This window comes from Limanda limanda, chromosome 5, assembly GCF_963576545.1.
Source record: "Limanda limanda chromosome 5, fLimLim1.1, whole genome shotgun sequence".
NCBI lineage: Eukaryota > Metazoa > Chordata > Actinopteri > Pleuronectiformes > Pleuronectidae > Limanda > Limanda limanda.
The window spans coordinates 2,391,606-2,405,119 of record NC_083640.1 but is presented as its reverse complement, the minus strand read 5'-3'; the positions used below and the strand labels follow the sequence as shown (position 1 = coordinate 2,405,119).

The following is a 13,514-nucleotide window of genomic DNA, read 5'->3' as shown; positions in this document are numbered from 1 at the left end:
TACAAACAATAATACTGTTTATAAATGTTAAATAACAATTTGATGCTTTTTAAATATTAAACAAAAGAAGAGACAAATTCTATTAGTTAAAACTACAGATATATTTTAATAGATTATATATATTAATAAATGTGTCACTGGTAAATGTGCAGCTAATTTAAATGACTTAATAAACCTCTGGGTCGTTTTAAACTCAAATATAATTCATGTATAGTTTGTTATTATTATTATGAATTTGCAAAGTAAATCAAGTTTAATAGATGTGAAAGTATTTTCAGAGTCAGACGACAGTGGTGGAATGTAACAGGGATTAAATGTACTTCGTTACTTTTCCTTCTCTTGTTTTCCACGAACCTGCAGCTTCGGTTCAAACCTTTCAGATGCTTCCACCTAGTGGCGCTGGGATTCAAACCAGGTTCAGCTCAGTTCAGTGGATTCAGAAATACATATACACATATATTCATCATCATCCTTGAGTCATGAGTCATTTATAAAATAGACTCATCCTCTGAGGGACATTTTAAAACAGAGTTAAAGAGAATTTCCGTCTCTTCAGCCTCGTGATCATCTCTTTATCTTTATGTTTTTAAAATAAACAACTTATTCATTAATTTGGAATAATCTAAATTATAATTTCTCAGGATCTCAGTTATATTTTAATTTAGGTTTTGAAAAAATTATACGTAAAACAAAGAGACTGAAACATTTTCTTTTGGTGTTTAAAAGAAAGTATGATGTTGTTTTAGCTGCTTTAGTCTGACACCTAGTGGACAACAGGGTGAACATCAGCCTTTTATAATTTCATACAAAACACACAAGGCTGCTGAAACATGAAGAAGCAGAATTAAATGTCTGATTAATTTAAAGTGAGGATCATCTGAGCTACTGATTTAAAATAGAGCAAATTATATGAAAAGTGATGAGAACTTTACATATGTGACTTTTGAAATTGAAAGAATGTGATTTTGATGCACACAGGTTTTAATAAAATATTATCTTTGATTAAAGACATTTTTAAAACGTCTTTAAATCAAATATAATTTAATTATAATTGAGAACATGAATTAATTTAGATTTATCTCACACGTCTCAGCTGTAAAAACACAGATTCCTTATACAAATTAACCTGAACACAAATAATTTAAAGAGATTAACAAGTTAAAAACAATAATCCCTGAATGACTGAATTATGTGAAGCTGTTTTCTACGTCCTGAGACACGATCAAACAGCTGCTGCAGCAGAATCCACTTCAGTCCAGATGTGGATGACGTCTCCTGACAGACCGACAAGAAAAATATTATATATTTACGACCTTTTGTAAATGAAGGTCAAGAGATTTTAAATCAATCTATTTAAATTGAATGCTTTTTAAAGCCTTTAGAACCACAGATATCCTGTTTAAATGAGTGAAGAGAAAGAATTTAACATTTATTTATCGCAGATACAATTGTACTAAGCCTACAAGTAACATCGGGGCAAACTAAATATCAGACATTAAATTCATATTATTTCTTATTATGATATAGATAAACAGATGTATGGATGTTTGGAAGGATGGTTAGATAGATAGAAAGATATATATATATATATATATATATATATTAAGATAGAGATATATATAGGTAGATAGATAGACAGACAGATAGATAGACAGACAGATAGATAGATAGATAGATAGATAGATAGATAGATAGATAGATAGATAGATAGATAGTAGATAGATAGATAGATAGATAGATAGATAGATAGATAGATAGATAGATAGATAGATAGATAGATAGATAGATAGATAAATAGATAGATAGATAGATAGATAGATAGATAGATAGATAGATAGATAGATAGATAGATAGATAGATAGATAGATAGATAGATAGATAGATAGATAGATAGATAGATAGATAGATAGATAGATAGATAGATAGAGAGACATGTACTTTATTGATCCCAAAGAAATAAGGAAGCAATACAAACACATAAGAATAATTTAAATAGATCAAAACTGAATGTAATTATCATGAAATGTACTAAAAACAGAGTAAATAAAACACAGTAAAGTACTAGAATACACAGTAAAATATAATAGAACAACGAATTAGCCTATAAACAAGAGATTAAATACAAGAGATGACAAACTGTGAACAAGAGACACGTGTGCTACAGTAGTTGTTGTTTGCATTTAATGAAAAGTAAGTACGACTTAAATAAAATATGTGTATAAGATAATTCCAGGAGTAATCAGAGTATAATTTGTTTCTCCATGTGAAATGTAATAATCTTATTTATCTGGATCCTTATCAATCAGTGGTGATGATGATAGAATCCAAACAGTTAGATCTCCTCCACATGCAGATCTGCGTGAGGCCGGCGTCTGATCCACAGCTGAGGGACACGTCCTCCTGTTTGTTGCACATTAGCCGTCAGGGGTCGAGGTGTCGGACCCTCGAGACAGAGACAAATGTCGTCCCGCCTGGTTTTGTCTTCAGCAGCATGTGTTGTCGGTCCATCAGAGGCTAATTAACATAACAGGGTCCCCAGTGATCCCACACTGCTCCTGTGTCTACACACGGCTCCTGTTACACTTTACGGCCGGCACAGCGGGACACTTCCAACAAGATGCTGTTGTTTCAATCAGCAGCAAAAGTAAACTGGACAGCGTGTGAGAAAGTGTCATCCAGTGTCGGTGTCTTTCTCCAGGGAGAAGGAAGATCAGTGCTGTGGCTTAAACTGTGTATTCAGAGGATTGTGTTGTGTATTCAAGACAACATCAAAGATACACATCACGTTAAAGAGCTAATACTGCAGTTTAGATACAAATAAACAAGAAGGAATCTTATAACAGCTCCTATGGTGATTCAAAAATACCACAGGTCACCAATAACTTTGACCTTTCCTACTTTATCCTGTTTGTCTGATGCCCTTAAATACAAAAAAATCACAATATTTTGTGTAAAGGAAATAAATAACTTCTTAATTTATGTTTGCATCATAACGTTTTCAAGATCTCTTCAAGTTTCAACTCCTACAATATCATCAAACCAGTTAATGACCCTGGAACTTCCAGAACTCAAAGACCTGAGAACGAGCTGAATCCAGTCAGGAACCCAAAGGATTCCTGAATCTCACCAGGGATCCAAAGCTCCTCATTAACCAGAAGAAACAGAACCTGAGTCAGTGTGGACATCATCTAACCTCGACCAGTTGGGTGAGTGGAGAACAATGGGGAACAGTGGAGAGAGAGAGAGCAGGATCCCTGGTGTCACCTTGAGAAGACCTCACTTATCCCTGATTTAGTGTAAGCATCTAACTTTTCCAGGATTTCCAGAAACCAACACAACCTAGAACTTCTTCAGGAATGAATGGATTCCCTTCAAAGAGAAGAGGAACCTCCTCCAGGACCTCAACCTTCTCAGAGTCCTCTTGAACCTCCGTCAGATTCCCTGAGATCCTCCGTCACACCCCTGTTATGTGTGGAATTCCTTCAGGACTCCTGGAAATCCACTCAAGCACCTCCAGACCCCCCCGAGCCCCCCCAGACCCCCCCCAGCCCCCCCAGACCCCCCCCAGCCCCACACTGCTGCTCCATAATGAGGCCGTGGACACAGACAACACATTTCACCTGGAGGGTCGAGCTCCTGTCCGACCATCCAGCCTGGCTCACCACATCAAAGCATTCCTGGTGTGGAAGCGGCCGCCCGGTGGGGGGGTGGGGGGGGGCTGGTCGTAACCTCTGTGATAAATTAAGACCAAGTGGCAAATAAAGCTGCACCTGCAGGTCCAACGTCTTCACCTCCAGCACATGGAGGAGCCACATCTGGAGAACAACACCGGGGACAACTCTCCTCAGGAGGCTTCTCTCCGTTCAACAGAAGAAGAAGAAGAAGAAGAAGAAGAAGAAGAAGAAGAAGAAGAAGAAGAAGAAGAAGAAGAAGAAGAAGAAGAAGAAGAAGAAGAAGAAGAAGAAGAAGAAGAAGAAGAAGAAGAAGAAGAAGAAGAAGAAGAAGAAGAAGAAGAAGGACAAGAAGAAGATCACGAACACGAGGGCGGAGAATTCAAATCTGATTCTGACACGAAGGTGAACAATAGAAAACTGCACAAATAAAATTGTTTCAGTTCATAAGGAGCTCAAATATAAAGTGTTAAACACAAACAATACAATAAACTGTACAAGTTATAGTTTTATCTGCAGTTAAATGAAACCATCCTGTGGTATAAGCTCATTCTATAGATGATTGTTTTAAAAATATAAAGTTACACAAAGAAAAATACCTTCAAGTTAAATATGAAATTTGTTTACAAATGCACTTTAAATGAGTTAGAAGATCAGGGTTAAACATGTGTGTTAGCTAAATGTGCTAAAAGACTCCGCCCATTCAAGAGTACAGATATAATATATAATGACAGATGAATAAAAGCTTTATGAATAAACACACTTTCAGACAGATTTCATAAAAATCCAGACGACAAACTAGTTCCGGAAGATTTTAAAAAGCTTCAACTTTTTATCATGATTATTATGATGCTGGAAAAGAGAAAAAGTCACAAGTTTATAATTAAAATAACCTGAATCCTTTAAAATAAGACATGAAATACAAATATAACATGATTGCTTTTTGGTTGTTACCTGGACATTAAAAAATAGCTAATAGATAATTAAATTAATAATTAAGATTTGTCATTTGTTTTGCTATCATCCAGTTTTAAAGATGTCAAACCAGAAGGACCATGTTCTCCACGTCCATGACAGAGATTCATGTCCTTCTTTAAAACGAGTTCATTCATTTCACGTCACAAGTCAACACGAACAAAAGCCACGAGTCCGACCAGCTTCTGCTCAGCAGCCACTGCATTGTGTCCTCGTCAGTTCCCATGAAAGTCAGTTGGTCGCTGAGCAAATTCTGCAAAGTCTCTTTTTTACTCCTGTGAGTCGAGGCTTTTCTCTCAATACGCTGAGAACAAAGAGCCGAACGTCACCAGGAGGTGGACATTCCTCTTCAGAGCTCAGGTCCCACAGGACTCAGGCCTGACGTCCTCATGAAGGAAGAAGCAAGAAAAAGACATTTAAAGCAAAACACACTGAAGGAGAAAGACAGAAGGTTTGTGTCAAATTAACGGGAATAAACTGGAAATGTTGTGGGTAATTTATACTAACTGTATTTACCTTGTCATATACAGACATAAATATAAACATTTTGTTGTGTCATAGGCTGATTTGAGCCCTGAGGAAACTTTGGGCACTTGACTATATGCTTCTGCATCGTTGTGTCATTCTTAACATAGGTCTTTGCACAGTATTTGCAAATGTACACAGCCTTTCCTTCTACATTGGATGGGGTGAAATGTCTCCACACATGAGAGAGTGCACGTGGCATTGTTCTGTAGAATAAGATGAGAAAAAAGTTTGTAAAAAAACACTAATGCAATGCCAGAGATATAAATATTTAGCCAAACAATTGGAATCGTCTGTAAACATATTTTACAATTGATGGATAAATGTATGGAAATAGGCTAGATGAACAGGTGAACAATCCTCAATCAGCATGCTAATATATTTTCCCAGTAATATCATGGAAACTTACATGACCGGAAAGTTTCCGGAAATTTACTAGGAAGTTTTCCCCCCCTTTGCAACCCTAGGTCTGGATACATTTTTATTGGAGTTCTGCTGAAATGTTTAAGTGAAAATATAAGATATTGTTGAGCACTAAGGGACGAGGTAACCTTTGATCTATAAAGTGTATTAAAGGTCAGTTTCAAGTTCGACATCATGGTTTGGAAATACAGTCTTAAAGTTTTGGTTTTTTTTACGTGTAAGGATGATTATTTTTGTTATTAGGGATTATAGTGTTATAGTGATAACTGTTCCCAGTTGGTGATAGTGTTGAAGTTGTGTTGTGTGTTTCAGGTGAGCTTCTGGTTGTTTGCTGCAGGACGAGCTGACATTGTGTTATTTAGTTGGAGGTGTGATTGTTGTGAAAACACTGTTATCCTCCTGAGCTGCTTGTGTCAGGACGACGGACTGTATCAACCTGCATGACACATTTACCACCCCCCCCCCCCAAACCCCCACCCATCTGCCGGGTCACTGACGACTCTGTAAACACAGCTTCTGACACAGGCTCATTAGAACCTGCATCACCACAGAGACAAAGATAAATACACACACATCACAGGATCTTACACTAGAGACCTCAGAGCGCCTGCTTCTTTTCTTATGGGACTACATTTGAAAAATATTGCGTTTATCTGTTCTGTTGTAATCTGCAATCTGTGTTTTAATTTGAATTAAGGGTGAAATTAAGAGATTAAAATTATATTTAAAAGACAATTTAACTAAATGACAACATACACATATACATTTTTGACTCTAAGTTAAAAAACAACAAATAAAAATAAAGAAATGTAAAGATTTGACCTCACTGTACTTCAGGGAACAATGATTTGACTTTTCCCACTTTGAGAAAATCCCTGTCGGGCGGATTGATAAAGAGAAAAACTTTCTGTGATGCAATAATACGACGTTTCATAACGTGACACATACAAAACAGAAGCAATTTAACAAAGTTTTTTAAAGATAAACCACCAGGACGTGAACTAAATCCGTCAGTGGAGTCGTTCTCCTCAAGATGGAAGATAAGAACTTTCACAGATGACTTCTGAGATTAGAGTTTCTCACAATACACACACTTGTTGTTTTTAACTGCAATAAAGACCATTTACCCTTTTAATAAAATACAATATTATACAATAGACCTTATTAATCCCAAAGGAAATGCATGTGCCAGCTTGTTTCCATCATTACAATAACAGTGAAAACTTAAAAACATCCCCAGCACCGTCCTGTGTGTGTGTGTGTGTGTGTGTGTGTGTGTGTGTGTGTGTGTGTGTGTCTGTGGGAAACAGACAAAGAGACGATTGTGTCTCCTGCTGTCCGTCAGTTCAACTGTTCAACTGAACTGTTTATGGATAACTACCTGTGATCATGTGCTGTAAAGAGATCTATTGATAAGACAAGTTAAGACAAGTTATGTTAAGTTAAGTTAAGTTAAGTTAAGTTAAGTTAAGTTAAGTTAAGTTAAGTTAAGTTAAGTTAAGTTAAGTTAAGTTAAGTTAAGTTAAGTTAAGTTAAGTTGAACCTTCATTGATCCTCCTTATAAAGGATTTAACAATCGGAACATCAATTAAATGGGAACATCCAGTTTTAAAAGCATGAATAAAAATACAAATACTATGTACAATAAAAGTAGAAATAAAAATTATGTATATATTCAACTCTGTTTTTAAAGTGTGCAATATAACATATGGGTTGTGTAGTTGTGCGATTGTCCAGTTGTTGTCTGAATGAAATGTGCAGCAGACAACAATCTAAAAACTGCTGTTAACATATAAAAGTTATTTATTATGTTTATTCTGATCTGATCTTTATTCAGAAAAAGTAATCACACTACTCTTCGTCGTTACTAGCTGATCCTCCCCCTCCTCCTCCTCCTCCTCCTCCCCCCCGGGTAACTGCTCGCAGTCCTATTGGTGGGTGAGTGTGGAGCTGCAGCCAATCAGAGGAGAGAGCTCAGACTGCAGCGGTTCATAGGAGCGAGGTGAAGACGGAGAGAAGTTCAGAGAGAGAGAGGGAGAGAGTGGGTGAGACAGAGAGAGAGTGAGAGTGAGTGAGAGAGAGAGAGGGGCTCAATTAACTGCTTCAATTAACCGACCTGGACCCACAGTGTGTGTCTGTGTGTGTCCGTGTGTGTGTCTGTCTGCACATTGTTCAACAACCCTGGACCAGATCCGTGAATCAGCTTCTGGAGGTAAACGCAACTCTTTGTTTCCTTTATTCCACAGATCAGAAAACACAAAGTTATAAACTTCTAAAAACTTCTAAAAACTTCTAAAACTCTAAAACTCTAAAACTCTAAAACTCTGCGTGAAGTTTCCACTTAAATTCACTGTGCATGTGTTGTGACAGACACATTATTGGACTGAAGCATTTTCTATTATGACCTATTTCATATTTATTTGCTAGTTCAGCCACTTTCAGAAGTCATAAAACTTTAACTTTATTTTGTACTCTGCACTTTTAAACCCTTTTTGCACATTAATTTAATTTATGCTCAATAAGACTTGTTGTTTTGATTTTGTGCAAGAAAATGTAAAAGTTTATCTGCAGGAGCAAAAAACTGAATTGAACTTTTAGTTTGGTTTCTTAAGAGTTAATTGGAAAACGCACTTTAATAATCTGTGTTTATTCTTATTTGATCCATGTGGAATAATCAACAAGCAGGAACATGGAGTTAATTATCTTAATTTTCATGTTTCAAGATTCAAACATCGTTGTTGTCATGAAGTAAAATGAGAAAATAAAGATGAAGCAAGATAAAGAGAAATATGAGAATTAATCGAACAAATAATGGAAGCAAATATACAGAAGATAGAAAAACTAAATTTACAAATGTTTTTTAGTTTCAGTCCCTGAAGCTGGAGTGTGTTAGTTTGGAGGAAATACTGTTCACTAGTTTATTACAAGTTTATTGTAAGTTTATTAAAAGTCTGAAATAAGTTTATCATGAGTTTAACAGAAGTTTATAAGTTTATCATAAGTTTGGCTGGTTTATAAGTTTATAATACGTTTATAATAAGTTAATCAGGAGTCTAACAGACGTTTATAAGTTTATTATAAGTTTATTATAAGTTTATTATAAGTTTATTATAAGTTTATTACAAGTTTATTATATGTTTATCATGAGTTTAACAGAAGTTACTAAGTTTATCAGAAGTTTGGCTGGTTTGTACGTTTACTATAAGTTTATCATGAGTCTAACAGACGTTTATAAGTTTATTATAAGTTTATAATAAGTTTATAATAAGTGAATCATGAGTGATTCCAGCAGCAGACTCTAACTCCACTTTGTCTCCAGACTGGATCTCTGCTCTCGGACCGGACGCAGGACCCGAGCAGACATGTCGGACAGCACCGGCTGCGAGTTCGAGATCGACGTGGAGAGTCTGGAGACGGAGAGCGACGACCCGGCGGACTCCTACAGTCCCGGACCCGGTCCCGGACCCGGTCCAGGACCCGGACCCGGAGCCTCGGAGGAGGACGAGGCGGACGAAGTGAAGAGCGAGGACCAGCCGGGTCCCGTCGGCCCGGGTTCGGGTCCCGTTGGCCCGGGGGAGCAGAGGAAGCTGAGCCGGACCCCGAAGTGCGCCCGCTGCCGGAACCACGGGGTAGTGTCCTGCCTGAAGGGCCACAAGCGCTTCTGCCGCTGGAGAGACTGTCAGTGCGCGAACTGTCTGCTGGTGGTGGAGCGGCAGCGCGTCATGGCTGCGCAGGTGGCGCTGCGCAGACAGCAGGCCACGGAGGTAACACTACCTTCTATATACATATATACTGTTTATAATACTGTAATAATGTTCATCTTATTATATATATCATGTTATAATACACTTAATGTTATATGCGCAGGCAGCAGGCCACGGAGGTAACACTACCTTCTATATACATATATACTGTTTATAATACTGTAATAATGTTCATCTTATTATATATATATCATGTTATTATACACTTAATGTTATATGCGCAGGCAGCAGGCCACGGAGGTAACACTACCTTCTATATACATATATACTGTTTATAATACTGTAATAATGTTCATCTTATTATATATATATCATGTTATTATACACTTAATGTTATATGCGCAGACAGCAGGCCACGGAGGTAATACTACCTTCTATATATATACATATATATATTCTGTGCTTTATATAATACTGTAATAATCTTCAGCTCATAATACATATCATGTTATAATACACAAAATGTTATATGCGCAGGCAGCAGGCCAGGGAGGTAATACTCACTCTCTCTCTCGATATATATACTGTTTATATAATACTGTAATAATCCTCATGTATTATATATATCATGTTATAATACACTTAATGTTATATGCGCAGGCAGCAGGCCACGGAGGTAACACATCCTACAATATATACATATATAGTGTTTAAATAATACTGTAATGATCTAAAGCTTATAATATATATCATGTTATAATACACTCATCTCATAATATATATAATGTGCTTTTATATATTACTCTATATATAAAAGCGTTGTAATAATCGTCATGTTATAATATATATCAATGTTATAATACACTTAATGTTATAATACACTCAATGTACAGTTAATATGTCTAGTAATATATATAATGTGTATTTTAATACTGGAGAAATATACAGTTAAAATATGTGGAATATATAAAAATATCAAAACAACAATGAGATAAAATTTAAAACAACAACATTATATATAAAATGACTGAAGGAAATATGAGACATGTATGAAACCAACAGATAAGGCAATAATAAGATTAAATTAAATTCAATAAAAACTGAGAAGTCGTGTGAGCAGCTTTAATATTCTGAGCATTTAAATTAAATAACTCGTGAAGTGATTCAGCTTCAACTCAAGTTAATTTTATTTATAAAGTAGTTTGTAGAGATTCAAGCTTTAAAAACAACTCAGGCACAATTCAAAGAAAACTAAACTTTATTAAAGCATAAACAAACAAAACTTCTAAATTCATTAAAATACAGAGGACTCAGCTCCTTGTGAAGTTCTGTCTGAGGCAAAGTGTGATTTGAGAAAATATACAAACTAAATTTAATTGATTTAAAGTATTAAGTGTTCTTCAGAATCCTGATTTCACTTCTCATATGTTTTATTATTCAGTTCTATCTTGTGTCCAGTTGCTTTATTTAACTCCTAATAAAATCTGTCAAACATGTTTAAAACATTAAGTAAATTCTGATGTTAAACTAATCTTTAATTGCATCGTCTGCATCATAGATTACAGGCTGTGTTTGTGTGTTGTTGGCTCATAGTGTCACACTCTCTCTCTCTCATGTGTGTGTGTCTGTCGCTGTGTAGATATCTTCATGTTCCACTCGTACTCGTCTCTAACTGAACTTTACTGAAGCTTCGCATGTTCGATGTCAGATCTAACACGTAGATTAATCTGCTCCGTTATATGAGCAGCGATATGAATTCTGCAGTTTAACAGTGAGACAGGCTGAAGGATTCTAATGTAAATGAAAGAACAACTCATTTACATTAGAATGGGATTTGTCACTTTGGTTTTTCCACAGTTGAGCAATAACCAGAGAAAAATACTGATTTGTTTTTCGACCAAACTTCAGCTTCCACATGTGAAGGTTTAACTTCACTTTAACTTTGTTCAGATTGAGTTTAAGGTTCAGTAAAAGTTTATTTAATTTACTGAATGCTCAGTTGTTGTCATTCATCAGTGTATTTATTAAAAATCAATATAAATGCTTAATGCTTAAATACAAATTTAAGTTCTGAATCCTGTCTCTCTCCTCATCTCACATACAAAGATAAAAGTCTTTAATCACAAACAACAAAATAAACGGATACATTTTTTTTATATGTTTTTTATGGTATTGGTTAAAAAAATGTATTTTAAAGACGATGCAGCTGGAAGGTTGTCTGTTGTGTGTCTGTTGTGTGTCTTTTGTATGCATATTGTGTAATTTTATTACAACCTATTGATTTATTCAAATTGTGTAACTTAGTAATATCCCTTATTTTCAGATTTTTTTACCTGTACATTATTGGGACAAATCTGATATTATTTAAAACATTTATTTTTTTTCTTCTCAGGATAAGAAAGGCATCTCTGGGAAACACCTTCCAGCCGAGAGGAGGACGATCTACCAGCGTCACATCCGACCGTCCACCATGCTCGCCAAAAGCATCCTGGAAGGTAACAGCCAATCAGACGGCGTCTCTCACTCGTCTTCTCTCCGGTCCTCTTCTTCTTCGTCTCTCGGTTTAACTCGGTTTATCTAAATCCCTCTCTTCCCTCCCGTCTGTTCTCAGATTTCCTTTCTCCCTCTGACAGTTTTCAGGACTTTCTAACATCTGTGAGACTTGTTTCCACTTCCTCTAAAGTAACCTGTGAACCGAGCAGTAAATGTTGGATCTTGTGTCGACAGGCTATCGTCCGGTGCAGACGGATCCGTACCTCTCCGCCAACGCGTCTCTGCCCCCCCCGCTGAGCGACCGCATGAGGAAGAGGAGGGCCTTCGCCGACAAGGAGCTGGAGAGCATCATGCTGGAGCGGGAGTACAAGGAGCGCGAGCTGATGGAGAACAGCCAGGGGGCGTCGCTCCTCTTCCCCAACGGCATGGTCCACCACGCCGCCGAGTACAACTCCTACAAGACGGCCTACTCGCCGGGCGCTCAGTCCGAGCCGCCGCCCAAAGAGCTGTGCGGCTTCATGGGGCCCAACTGCCTGGACCTGACCATGCAGTACCCCGGGGGGCCGGCCAACGTGGAGCTCATCTCCTCCAACGTCAGCGTGGCCACCACCTACCGCCACTACCCGCTGCAGCCGGCCCGAGGCGGCTTCATGATGTGGCCGCGCAGTGCGTCCAACCTGGGCGACGCCCTGCTCTACCAGCAGTGCCTGTTCAACGCCACGGCGGTGCAGAACATGAAGCCGGGCGGCGCCGTGTGGGAACCCAAGGCCACGGCGGCGGCCGAGAGCCAGCTGCCCGAGCAGGAAGCTGCGGCCGCGTTCGCCGCCAAACTGGAAGGATCCCGAGCGGCGGCGCTGCAGGACTCGTCGAATCCTCCGCAGCCGGATCCCAAAGCTCCCGGCAGCGTGGGGGGGCAGAGGGAGTGCTCGGCCTTCGCCCCCCCGAAGAGGGGCTTTGGACAATCCTTCCCCAACAGCTCTCACCCCCAAAACCCCCAAAACTCCATGCACGTCCTGAACAAGCTGAGCAAGGACAGTGCTAAGCTCTCCATGAAACTCAACTCCTTCCACTCCCTCATCCAGCACTCGCTGAGTGAGAAAGGCGGCAGCGGTGGTGGTGGTGGCGTTGGGCCGGAGCTCCGCCCTCCGTACTGCAAAGAGCTCTTAGAAGAAGCCGCCCGCAAGTTCAGGGAGGGATCGGCCAAGGACGCTCAGGCTGTTAGAATCACAGACCGCTACGCCAAAGACTTTCTGTCCAAGCCCGTGGGAACCAAGATGGCGTCCGGCGAGTCGCTGTCCTTCTCGGTGGAAGCCATCCTGAAGCGACCCCCCCCCGCCATGAGCCGAGCGTTCCACTGACTTCACTCCAGCTTCTTCTCTTGCACTGAAACCAGCAGGTTCATCTCAGACCCAGGAACCTGCAGACACTGAGTCAGGAAACACACGAGCTGGAGATATTTATGTACAGTATATTATATTTTACATGTGCATGTTTAATAACTTTATTGTGTAGAGTATTTAAACATTATACCGATGTTTTCCTCATGTCAATAAACTTTATAAGACCCAACGCTTTCCATAAAAAGTCTTGTATTTCATTTTCACGTTTAACTGAGAGCAGCTTTGTGTTCGGGTCAGAAGTGAAGCGGATAAAAACTCTGAGTGACAAACAGTTTCCTTATTTACAACTTTTAAAGTTTGACGTACTTAAAAAAATCATTTAC

At 38.5% G+C, this 13,514-nt stretch overlaps 1 protein-coding gene across 2 annotated transcripts; it reads left to right on the top strand.

Annotated features, from left to right (window-relative positions):
* Window positions 1–8,956: 8,956 nt before the first annotated feature.
* Window positions 8,957–13,149, top strand: dmrt2a (doublesex and mab-3 related transcription factor 2a). Of its 2 annotated transcripts, XM_061070796.1 has the most exons (4): window positions 8,957–9,062; window positions 9,111–9,358; window positions 11,691–11,793; window positions 12,026–13,149. In XM_061070796.1, the coding sequence occupies exons 1-4, from the start codon at window positions 8,957–8,959 to the stop codon at window positions 13,147–13,149; spliced, it is 1,581 nt and encodes a 526-aa protein (XP_060926779.1). The 2 variants fall into 2 exon arrangements, with proteins under 2 accessions (XP_060926779.1, XP_060926777.1); XM_061070794.1 differs by having other exon boundaries at window positions 8,957–9,358.
* The last annotated feature ends 365 nt before the right edge of the window (window positions 13,150–13,514 follow it).